Genomic DNA, 12,528 nt, shown 5'->3' on the forward strand with positions numbered 1-12,528 from the left:
CACAAGATATCATATATCAGTGGACATGTCCCACTCCCTCTCTGTCACAAGATATCATATATCAGTGGACATGTCCCACTCCCCCTGTCTGTCACAAGATATCATATATCAGTGGACATGTCCCACTCCCTCTCTGTCACAAGATATCATACATCAGTGGACATGTCCCACTCCCTCTCTGTCACAAGATATCATATATCAGTGGACATGTCCCACTCCCCCTCTCTGTCACAAGATATCATATATCAGTGGACATGTCCCACTCCCTCTCTGTCACAAGATATCATATATCAGTGGACATGTCCCAGTCCCTCTCTGTCACAAGATATCATACATCAGTGGACATGTCCCACTCCCCCTCTGTCACAAGATATCATATATCAGTGGACATGTCCCACTCCCTCTCTGTCACAAGATATCATACATCAGTGGACATGTCCCACTCCCCCTCTCTGTCACAAGATATCATATATCAGTGGACATGTCCCACTCCCCCTCTCTGTCACAAGATATCATATATCAGTGGACATGTCCCACTCCCCCTCTCTGTCACAAGATATCATATATCAGTGGACATGTCCCACTCCCTCTCTGTCACAAGATATCATATATCAGTGGACATGTCCCACTCCCCCTCTCTGTCACAAGATATCATATATCAGTGGACATGTCCCACTCCCCCTCTCTGTCACAAGATATCATATATCAGTGGACATGTCCCACTCCCTCTCTGTCACAAGATATCATATATCAGTGGACATGTCCCACTCCCTCTCTGTCACAAGATATCATATATCAGTGGACATGTCCCACTCCCCCTCTCTGTCACAAGATATCATATAACAGTGGACATGTCCCACTCCCTCTCTGTCACAAGATATCATATATCAGTGGACATGTCCCAGTCCCTCTCTGTCACAAGATATCATACATCAGTGGACATGTCCCACTCCCCCTCTGTCACAAGATATCATATATCAGTGGACATGTCCCACTCCCTCTCTGTCACAAGATATCATACATCAGTGGACATGTCCCACTCCCCCTCTCTGTCACAAGATATCATATATCAGTGGACATGTCCCACTCCCCCTCTGTCACAAGATATCATATATCAATGGACATGTCCCACTCCCCCTCTGTCACAAGATATCATATATCAGTGGACATGTCCCACTCCCCCTCTGTCACAAGATATCATATATCAGTGGACATGTCCCACTCCCTCTCTGTCACAAGATATCATATATCAGTGGACATGTCCCACTCCCCTCTGTCACAAGATATCATATATCAGTGGACATGTCCCACTCCCTCTCTGTCACAAGATATCATATATCAGTGGACATGTCCCACTCCCTCTCTGTCACAAGATATCATACATCAGTGGACATGTCCCACTCCCCTCTCTGTCACAAGATATCATATATCAGTGGACATGTCCCACTCCCTCTCTGTCTCTGTCACAAGATATCATATATCAGTGGACATGTCCCACTCCCCCTCTCTGTCACAAGATATCATATATCAGTGGACATGTCCCACTCCCTCTCTGTCACAAGATATCATATATCAGTGGACATGTCCCACTCAGTGGACATGTCCCACTCCTGGACCCTCTCTGTCACAATATATCATATATCAGTGGACATGTCCCACTCCCTCTCTGTCACAAGATATCATATATCAGTGGACATGTCCCACTCCCCCTCTCTGTCACAAGATATCATATATCAGTGGACATGTCCCACTCCCCCTCTCTGTCACAAGATATCATATATCAGTGGACATGTCCCACTCCCCCTCTCTGTCACAAGATATCATATATCAGTGGACATGTCCCACTCCCTCTCTGTCACAAGATATCATATATCAGTGGACATGTCCCACTCCCCCTCTCTGTCACAAGATATCACTCTCCTCTCTCCCTCTCTCTCTCTCTCCCCTTCCTTCCCTCTCTCTCTGTCTCTATCTCTGTCTGTTTATGTCTCTATCTGTCTCTCTCTGTTTCTCTCTCTCTGTCGCTATCTGTCTCTGTTTCTCTCTCTGTCTCTGTCTCTCTCCCTGTTTCTCTCTCTGTCTCTATCTGTCTCTGTTTCTCTCTCTGTCTCTGTCTCTCTCCCTGTTTCTCTCTCTCTGTCTCTATCTGTCTCTGTTTCTCTCTCTGTCTCTATCTGTCTCTGTTTCTCTCTCTGTCTCTATCTGTCTCTGTTTCTCTCTCTGTCTCTATCTGTCTCTGTTTCTCTCTGTCTCTATCTGTCTCTGTTTCTCTCTCTGTCTCTATCTGTCTCTGTTTCTCTCTCTGTCTCTCTCCCTGTTTCTCTCTCTGTCTCTCTCCCTGTTTCTCTCTCTGTCTCTCTCCCTGTTTCTCTCTCTGTCTCTCTCCCTGTTTCTCTCTCTGTCTCTCCCTGTCTCTATCTGTTTCTCTCTCTGTCTCTCTCCCTGGCTCTCTCTGTTTCTCTCTCTGTCTCTCTGCCTGTCTCTATCTGTTTCTCTCTCTGTCTCTCTCCCTGTCTCTATCTGTTTCTCTCTCTGTCTCTCTCCCTGTCTCTCCCTGTTTCTCTCTCTGTCTCTCTCCCTGTCTCTATCTGTTTCTCTCTCTGTCTCTCTCCCTGTCTCTCTCTGTTTCTCTCTCTGTCTCTCTCCCTGTTTCTCTCTCTGTCTCTATCTGTCTCTGTCTCTCACCCTGTCTCTCTCTGTATCTGTCTCTCACCATGTCTCTCTCTGTATCTGTCTCTCTGTGTCTCTCTCTGTCTCTCTCCCTGTTTCTCTCTCTGTCTCTATCTGTCTCTCTCTGTATCTGTCTCTGTCTCTCTCCCTGTTTCTCTCTCTGTCTCTCTCTGTCTCTATCTGTCTCTCTCTGTATCTGTCTCTGTCTCTCTCTGTCTCTCTCCCTGTTTTCTCTCTCTGTCTCTCTCTGTCTCTCTCTGTATCTGTCTCTGTCTCTCTCCCTGTTTCTCTCTCTGTCTCTATCTGTCTCTATCTGTCTCTCAATTCAATTCAATTCAAGGGCTTTATCGGCATGGGAAACATGTGTTAACATTGCCAAAGCAAGTGAGGTAGACAACATACAAAGTGAATATATAAAGTGAAAAACAACAAAAATTAACAGTAAACATTACACGTACAGAAGTTTCAAAACAGTAAAGACATTACAAATGTCATATTATATATATATACAGTGTTCTAACAATGTACAAATGGTTAAAGGACACAAGATAAAATAAATAAGCATAAATATGGGTTGTATTTACAATGGTGTTTGTTCTTCACTGGTTGCCCTTTTCTCGTGGCAACAGGTCACAAATCTTGCTGCTGTGATGGCACACTGTGGAATTTCACCCAGTAGATATGGGAGTTTTTCAAAATTGGATTTGTTTTCGAATTCTTTGTGGATCTGTGTAATCTGAGGGAAATATGTCTCTCTAATATGGTCATACATTGGGCAGGAGGTTAAGGAAGTGCAGCTCAGTTTCCACCTCATTTTGTGGGCAGTGAGCACATAGCCTGTCTTCTCTTGAGAGCCATGTCTGCCTACGGCGGCCTTTCTCAATAGCAAGGCTATGCTCACTGAGTCTGTACATAGTCAAAGCTTTCCTTAATTTTGGGTCAGTCACATTGGTCAGGTATTCTGCCGCTGTGTACTCTCTGTGTAGGGCCAAATAGCATTCTAGTTTGCTCTGTTTTTTTGTTAATTCTTTCCAATGTGTTAAGTAATTATCTTTTTGTTTTCTCATGATTTGGTTGGGTCTAATTGTGCTGTTGTCCTGGGGCTCTGTAGGGTGTGTTTGTGTTTGTGAACAGAGCCCCAGGACCAGCTTGCTTAGGGGACTCTTCTCCAGGTTCATCTCTCTGTAGGTGATGGCTTTGTTATGGAAGGTTTGTGAATCGCTTCCTTTTAGGTGGTTGTAGAATTTAACGGCTCTTTTCTGGATTTTGATAATTAGTGGGTATCGGCCTAATTCTGCTCTGCATGCATTATTTGGTGTTCTACGTTGTACACGGAGGATATTTTTGCAGAATTCTGCGTGCAGAGTCTCAATTTGGTGTTTGTCCCATTTTGTGAAGTCTTGGTTGGTGAGCGGACCCCAGACCTCACAACCATAAAGGGCAATGGGCTCTATGCCTGATTCAAGTATTTTTAGCCAAATCCTAATTGGTATGTTGAAATTTATGTTTCTTTTGATGGCATAGAATGCCCTTCTTGCCTTGTCTCTCAGATCGTTCACAGCTTTGTGGAAGTTACCTGTGGCGCTGATGTTTAGGCCAAGGTATGTATAGTTTTTGTGTGCTCTAGGGCAACAGTGTCTAGATGGAATTTGTATTTGTGGTCCTGGTGACTGGACCTTTTTTGGAAGACCATTATTTTGGTCTTACTGAGATTTACTGTCAGGGCCCAGGTCTGACAGAATCTGTGCATAAGATCTAGGTGCTGCTGTAGGCCCTCCTTGGTTGGTGACAGAAGCACCAGATCATCAGCAAACAGCAGACATTTGACTTCGGATTCTAGCAGGGGGAGGCCGGGTGCTGCAGACTTTTCTAGTGCCCGCGCCAATTCGTTGATATAATGTTGAAGAGGGTGGGGCTTAAGCTGCATCCCTGTCTAACCCCACGACCCTGTGTGAAGAAATGTGTGTGTTTTTTGCCAATTTTAACCGCACACTTGTTGTTTGTGTACATGGATTTTATAATGTCGTATGTTTTACCCCCAACACCACTTTCCATCAGTTTGTATAGCAGACCCTCATGCCAGATTGAGTCGAAGGCTTTTTTGAAATCAACAAAGCATGAGAAGACTTTGCCTTTGTTTTGGTTTGTTTGGTTGTCAATTGGGGTGTGCAGGGTGAATACATGGTCTGTTGTACGGTAATTTGCTAAAAAGCCAATTTGACATTTGCTCAGTACATTGTTTTCATTGAGGAAATGTACGAGTCTGCTGTTAATAATAATGCAGAGGATTTTCCCAAGGTTAGTGTTGACACATATTCCACGGTAGTTATTGGGGTCAAATTTGTCTCCACTTTTGTGGATTGGGGTGATCAGTCCTTGGTTCCAAATATTGGGGAAGATGCCAGAGCTAAGTATGATGTTAAAGAGTTTTAGTATAGCCAATTGGAATTTGTTGTCTGTATATTTGATCATTTCATTGAGGATACCATCAACACCACAGGCCTTTTTGGGTTGGAGGGTTTTTATTTTGTCCTGTAACTCATTCAATGTAATTGGAGAATCCAGTGGGTTCTGGTAGTCTTTAATCGTTGATTCTAAGATCTGTATTTGATCATGTATATGTCTTTGCTCTTTATTCTTTGTTATAGAGCCAAAAAGATTGGAGAAGTGGTTTACCCATACATCTCCATTTTGGATAGATACTTCTTCGTGTTGTTGTTTGTTTAGTGTTTTCCAATTTTCCCAGAATTGGTTAGAGTCTATGGATTCTTCAATTGCATTGAGCTGATTTCTGACATGCTGTTCCTTCTTTTTCCGTAGTGTATTTCTGTATTGTTTTAGTGATTCACCATAGTGAAGGCGTAGACTCAGGTTTTCCGGGTCTCTATGTTTTTGGTTGGACAGGTTTCTCAATTTCTTTCTTAGATTTTTGCATTCTTCATCAAACCATTTGTCATTATTGTTAATTTTCTTCGGTTTTCTATTTGAGATTTTTAGATTTGATAGGGAAGCTGAGAGGTCAAATATACTGTTAAGATTTTCTACTGCCAAGTTTACACCTACACTATTACAGTGGAACGTTTTACCCAGGAAATTGTCTAAAAGGGATTGAATTTGTTGTTGCCTAATTGTTTTTTGGTAGGTTTCCAAACTGCATTCCTTCCATCTATAGCATTTCTTAATGTTACTCAGTTCCTTTGGCTTTGATGCATCATGATTGAGTATTGCTCTGTTTAAGTAGACTGATTTTGCTGTGGTCTGATAGGGGTGTCAGTGGGCTGACTGTGAACGCTCTGAGAGACTGGGTTGAGGTCAGTGATATGGGGGCATATGTGAGAGGGAATGCTGTCACCTCCAGGCAGGTGTTTGTCCCCCTGTGTGCTGAGGGTGTCAGGTTCTTGTCCGGTTCTGGCATTTAGGTCGCCACAGACTAGTACATGTCCCTGGGCCTGGAAATGATTGATTTCCCCCTCCAGGATGGAGACGCTGTCTTCATTAAAATATGGGGATTCTAGTGGGGGGATATAGGTAGCACACAGGAGGACATTTTTCTCTGTTAGGATCATTTCCTTTTGAATTTCTAGCCAAATGTAGAATGTTCCTGTTTTGATTAATTTAATGGAGTGAGTTAGGTCTGCTCTATACCAAATTAGCATACCCCCTGAGTCCCTTCCCTGTTTCACACCTGGTAGTTTGGTGGATGGGACTACCAGCTCTCTGTAACCTAGAGGGCAACCAGTGGGTCCGTCTCCTCTATACCAGGTTTCTTGCAGGATGACAATGTCTGTATTACCGATTTCTTTGGTGAAGTCCGGGTTCCTGCTCTTTAGGCCAAAGGCAGATGACCTCAGGCCTTGGATATTCCAGGATGATATAGTGAAGGCTTTTTGTTCCATAGAGTGTCCAATGTTGTTGGTCGTGTAGTTTGGCCTCAGGCCAGTAAGTGTGAGCAGAGCCTGCTGAGCATCTGGTACATGCCATTGGCCTGGGCGAGTGTAAGAGTGGGGGTTGGGCCTGTTTGCCCGCTCACGGCCTGGGTGTATGTGTGACTTCCATGTTGAGGCCATCTTTGCGGGGGTGGGGTGCATGGGGTGGGCAGGAGGGGCATAGGTCTGATCTGAGGGGGCCTAAATGGGGTGTGGGCAAGGTTGACAATGGGGGGGTGTTGATTGGTTGGGATGGATGTGGCTGGGGGTGCTGTGGTCTGGATGTAAGTCCTCTTAGCGTGGGTCCTCTATGTGTAGGTCCGGGGTGGGGGTGGGGGGGGGGTCCCGCAGGTCTGGGAGGGTGTCTCTCTGGTCTGGGTGGGGTGTCTATTGATCTGTTGCTCCTGTGTGAAGTGTTGTGGATACGTTTGAGAGCGATGTCCTTTAGAGTCCGGGCAAAGGTGGGCACTGCTGCCTTGTAGAGGTGGACCTGTTCAAGTCCAGGGTGGAGTGGTGGGCCAGGAAAACATTTGGTTCTGTCTCTATCTGTCTCTCTCTGTCTCTCTCCCTGTTTCTGTCTGTCTTTCTCCGCTCAATATAACTGTAGAAATCTCATTCTAAGTGTAAAGTGTGTGGTGTGTGTGCGTGTGCGTGTGTGTCTGTGGGGAGACAGTCATTAAAACTCGTTTTTCAACCACTCCACAAATTTCTTGTGAACAAACTATAGTTTTGGCACGTCGGGTAGGACATCTACTTTGTGCATGACACAAGTCATTTTCCAACAATTGTTTACAGACAGATTATTTCACTTATAATTCACTGTATCACAATTCCAGTGGGTCAGAAGTTTACATACACTACACTACGGTTACATACACTGCGGTTTGCTACTGCACATGGGGACAAAGATTGTACTTTTTGATACATTTTCTCTGGTCTGATGAAACAAAAATAGAACTGTTTGGCCATGATGACCATCGTTATGTTTAGAGGAAAAAGGGGGATGCTTGCAAGCCAAAGAACACCATCCCAACCGTGAAGCACAAGGGTGGGAGCATCATGTTGTGGGGGTGCTTTGCTGCAGGAGGGTCCTGGTACACTTCACAAAATAGATGGCATCATATGGAAAGAAAATTATGTGGATATATTGAAGCAACATCTCAAGACATCAGACAGGAAGTTAAAGCTTGGTTGCAAATGGGTCTTCCAGATGGATAATGACCCCAAGCATATTCCAAAGTTGTGACAAAATGGCTTAAAGACAACAAAGTCAATGTATTGGAGTGGCCATCACAAAGCCCTGACCTCAATCCTATGGAAAATTTGTGGGCAGAACTGAAAAACCATTTGCGAGCAAGGAGGCCGACAACCTGACTCAGTTACACCAGCTCTGTCAGGAGGAATGGGCCAAAATTCACCCAACTTATTGTGGGAAGCGTGCGGAAGGCTACCCAAAATGTTTGACCCAAGTTAAACAATTTAAAGGCAACGCTACCAAATACTAATTGAGTGTATGTAAACTTCTGACCCACTGGGAATGTGATGAAAGAAATAAAACGCTGAAAGAAATCTTTCTCTCTACTATTATTCTGACATTTCACATTCTTAAAATAAAGTAGTGATCCTAACTGACCTAAGACAGGGAATTTTTACTAGGATTAAATGTCAGGAATTGTGAAAAAAATGTATTTGGCTACGGTGCATGTAAACTTTCGACTTTAACTGCACCTGTCAGCAACGGGTGTGGCTGAAATAGCAGAATCCACTCATTTGAAGGGGTGTCCACATACATTTGTATATATAGTGTATTTGAAACTGATTTGGGGGGTTTGCCAATATGGCTGTAGATATGGTTGCATGTCTATATAAAAAAAAATGTGAACTTGATAACAGCCACAAGGTTTCCTATATCCTGCAATCATCATCCATCAAAAAACCCTAATGCTCTTGTATTTGGTATTTTTTTAGGATCCCCGTTAGATGTTGCTAAAGCAGCAGTTACTCTTCCTGGGGTTCAACACAAAACATGAAACATAATACAGAATGACATAATACAGAACATCATTAGACAAGAACAGGACAGAACTACATACATCTTTAAAAAGGCAAGACGTAGCCTACATATCAATGCAGACACACAAACTATCTAGGTCAAATAGGGGAGAGGCGTTGTGAGGGGAGAGGTGTTGCTTTATCTGTTTTTTGAAACCAGGTTTGCTGTTTATTTGAGCAATATGAGATGGAAGGAAGTTCCATGCAATAAGGGCTCTAAATAATATTGTACCTTTTCTTCACTTTGTTCTGGATTTGGGGGACTATGAAAGACAACCTGGTGGCATGTCTGATGGTATAAGTGTGGGATTTTCAACACATTAATGTTTCTTATAAAAAGAAGAAGTGATGCAGTCAGTCTCTCCTCAACTCTTAGCCAAGAGAGACTGGCATGCATAGTATTTATATCAGCCCTTTGATTACAATTAAGAGCAAAACATCCTGCTCTGTTCTGGGCCAGCTGCAGCTGAACTAGTTCTTTCCGGGCAGCACTGGACCACACGACTGGACAATAATCAAGATGAGACAAAACCAGACCCTGCAGAACTTGCTTTTTGGAGTCTGGTGTCAACAAAGCAGAGCATCTCTTTATTATGGACAGACCTCTTCCTATCTTTACAACCATTGAATCAATATGTTTTGACCATGACAATCTAAGGTAAGGCAAAGTAATTTAGTCTCCTCAACTTATTCAACAGCCACACCATTCATTACTAGATTCAGCTGAGGTCTAGCACTTAAGGAATTATTTGTACCAAATACAATGTTCTTAGTTTTAGAGATGTTCAGGACCAGTGTATTCCAAAACAGACTCCAACTCTTTGTTGAGGGTTTCAGTGACTTCATTAGCTGTGCTTGTTGATGCGTATATAGGATCATGTGGCATCAAGCCTCCTGCTTATTCCCCTGAGTTGGCGTTACATTCATCTAAATTGCGAGGAGCATTCGAGGAAAAGTCTGGAACATTTGTAGAGGAATGAGCCCATGAACTGTGTGTGTGTGGCAGACAAGGCACTGCGCAGTGGGGGTCTGGGTCTCTGTGGGGGCCCCCTGCCGTGTGGCGGGTGTGTAGGGGCCCCGGCTGAGATTTGCCGTCATTAAGGGCCCCTACTCCCTGTGACAACATGGGGCTACTCATTATGGCTGTAGGAGCTCAGTCTGAGACATGAACAGCCAATACTGAAATACTGGTTCTCTCTCTCTCTCTCGCTCTCGCTCTCTCTCTCTCTCTCTCTCTCTCTCTCTCTTCTCTCTCTCTCTCTCTCTCTCTCTCTCTCTCTCTCTCTCTCTCTCTCTTCTCTCTCTCTCTCTCTCTCTCTCTTCCAGGTACCAGTGCTGCAGCCCATGGACCTGATGGTGGAAGCCACTCCCAGGCGAGTATTCTCCAATGCCCACACGTACCACATCAACTCCATCTCTGTGAACAGTGACTACGAGACCTACATGTCCACAGATGACCTGAGAATTAACCTGTGGAACCTGGAGATCACCAACCGAAGTTTCAGTATCCTTCTCTCAACAAACATAGACTGCTAGACTGATGGCTATAAGGAGCTCATATTAAGAGGTTGTCTCACTGGATTTGATTTCTTTCTTCTGTCTGTCATCTGCATCCCCTCCCAGAAGCCAACGAGGTCATCTTAAAACAGGAACACATCCCCATCGATCAACATTGATTTTCACTTTGAGGTTCCCTGTGGATCACAGATGAGATGCCCTATGGACAGCAGATTGGATGACTGAGCTTTGGGGCCCTGGGCACATATTGAGCTTCTTATTTACTGAGCCTCGTTACTCTATCAATCACAGTGCTGCTGGCTGACCAGGCTCTCCTGAGTTCTCACTGAGGGACCTGCTGTCATTTCCCTCACTCGGACCAGCGTTGTCTTTTGCTGTTCATTTATCTCAAGCTGTTTTATTGTTTTAATTTCCTTATTTTTTTGCTTCTAATGTGTTGCTATGGTCCTTTCCTTCTCTTGTCCAATAGTTACTTTAAAGTCTCAAACTGTACGCTGTGAATTACATCCAGTACTCCTCTATGTGGGTGGAGTTCCTTCACCCCAACACCTCAGACATCGTGGACATCAAGCCGGCTAACATGGAGATGCTGACGGAGGTGATCACAGCAGCAGAGTTCCAACCCAGCCAGTGTAATACCTTCGTTTACAGCAGCAGCAAGGGTTCCATCCGGCTGTGTGACATGAGGGCCTCAGCATTGTGTGACAACCACTCCAAATGTAAGGAGTCAGCCACATCCCAAACCACTCATATACTGAATATTGCCAGCAGGCTCTATTATAAGGGCCAGGAGTGTTTAGTTGACTAGGAACACCTCTGGACAGTTGTCCCTGTACTGGTCAGGTCACATGATCAGAAAAACTCCTCGCCCTAAGCATAAGCACTGTGTCTATCGTAGGCTCTGAAGCCTCCCGTGTCTCCTGTTAATTGCTACTGTTCCACGTAGTCATTTGCCTCACAGTGATCTAATGAGTATTTGTGTGACGGGACCCAGCTGAGTGCTGGCACCGTGGTTGGGAACGTAATGTCTTGCTATATTTAGTTGAACCGATATTAAGCTGCAGGTGGACTTGTTTCTGTAGATATTATTGGAAAAGAAGATTGTTGAGGTGGAAATGGAGGGAAACAGGGAGCACAATGAGGCCAAGGGAGATTTTATCCATTTTTTTCTCTCTCTCCAGTGGTTTTTGCCATCTTTCCATGGACTAGTTCTATTTAAATGGTGGATCCAAGTCCACAGGAGGCCGTTTGTATTCCTTCATGGCTCTGAGTTCATCCAAATCCCCACCAGTAGCCACACACACACCCACAGTGATATTGATGTTTCAAGGTCAGTCAAGGCACCATCCCCAAATCATCATTTTCCACCCTGCTGAACACATTGTCAGATCAAAGACAGACAGGGGTTTATTCGGGGAACAAACACACAGCCTTATTATAATTCTTCAATGGCACATGTCTTGCATTTAATATCTTCCATAAGCTCGCAGTATGTGTGTTCAACTATTGCCTGTTAAAAGCTGCAGTTATCAGCCTGTTTGAGAGGCCCCAGTGGATATGGATCGACTCGTAAATAAGTTACATGGAGTATCAGTTCCCATAAGTGAATAATGATGTATTAATGTGTTTGCATTGAAAAATACAACCATTAATTACTTTATTACTGAGGAATAAATGTCTGCTGGCCTGAGAAATGGTTCTCTGCAACTATTTAGACTCATAATTCCTCTCTTTTTCCTTTGCATATGTAGCAGTTGTTTAGCAGAGCCAGCCAACGGCATACAATATCTGGTGCAGTGTGAAAGTGATCCATCAATCAACTGAATCTGGAAGCCAGAGAGAGTTGCTCCTCCAGTGTTTTTGGGACAGATGTTAACGCGGCCTGGTCCTCTGTCTGTTCCCCCTGCAGTGTTCGAGGAGCCAGAGGACCCCAGTAACCGCTCCTTCTTCTCCGAGATCATATCGTCCATCTCAGACGTGAAGTTCAGCCACAGCGGGCGCTACCTGATGACACGGGACTACCTCACGGTCAAGGTGTGGGACCTCAACATGGAGAGCAAACCTCTGGAGACCTACCAGGTAGAGAATAGCACTCTCTCTCGTCACTTTTCTCTGTAAGCGTCAAGACCTTGATACGCCATAGATAACATCGTTTTCAATGATTTCTGCACATTCTTGCTGGGCACCAAAGAAATGATACATTGGAAACTACCAGAACCATACATGTATCTGAACATACGACTCTGGAAAATGGATTTTCTCTTCCAGGTCCACGACTACCTGAGGAGTAAGCTGTGCTCCCTGTATGAGAACGACTGCATCTTCGACAAGTTTGAGTGTGTCTGGAACGGGTCTGACAGGT

The 12,528-nt window shown here is 44.3% G+C and overlaps 1 protein-coding gene across 2 annotated transcripts in view; it reads left to right on the forward strand.

Annotated features, from left to right (window-relative positions):
* Positions 1 to 12,528, forward strand: part of LOC115136218 (serine/threonine-protein phosphatase 2A 55 kDa regulatory subunit B beta isoform) — a 172,052-nt gene that overhangs the window by 158,399 nt on the left and 1,125 nt on the right. For both annotated transcript variants that reach the window (XM_065023912.1, XM_029671794.2), the window contains exons 5-8: positions 9,975 to 10,152; positions 10,721 to 10,885; positions 12,076 to 12,245; positions 12,435 to 12,526. In XM_065023912.1, the coding sequence (XP_064879984.1) occupies positions 9,975 to 10,152; positions 10,721 to 10,885; positions 12,076 to 12,245; positions 12,435 to 12,526 (605 nt within the window). The remainder of the gene's footprint in view (positions 1 to 9,974; positions 10,153 to 10,720; positions 10,886 to 12,075; positions 12,246 to 12,434; positions 12,527 to 12,528) is intronic.

Source organism: Oncorhynchus nerka, linkage group LG10 (genome assembly GCF_034236695.1).
Source record: "Oncorhynchus nerka isolate Pitt River linkage group LG10, Oner_Uvic_2.0, whole genome shotgun sequence".
In the NCBI taxonomy this organism is placed as follows: domain Eukaryota; kingdom Metazoa; phylum Chordata; class Actinopteri; order Salmoniformes; family Salmonidae; genus Oncorhynchus; species Oncorhynchus nerka.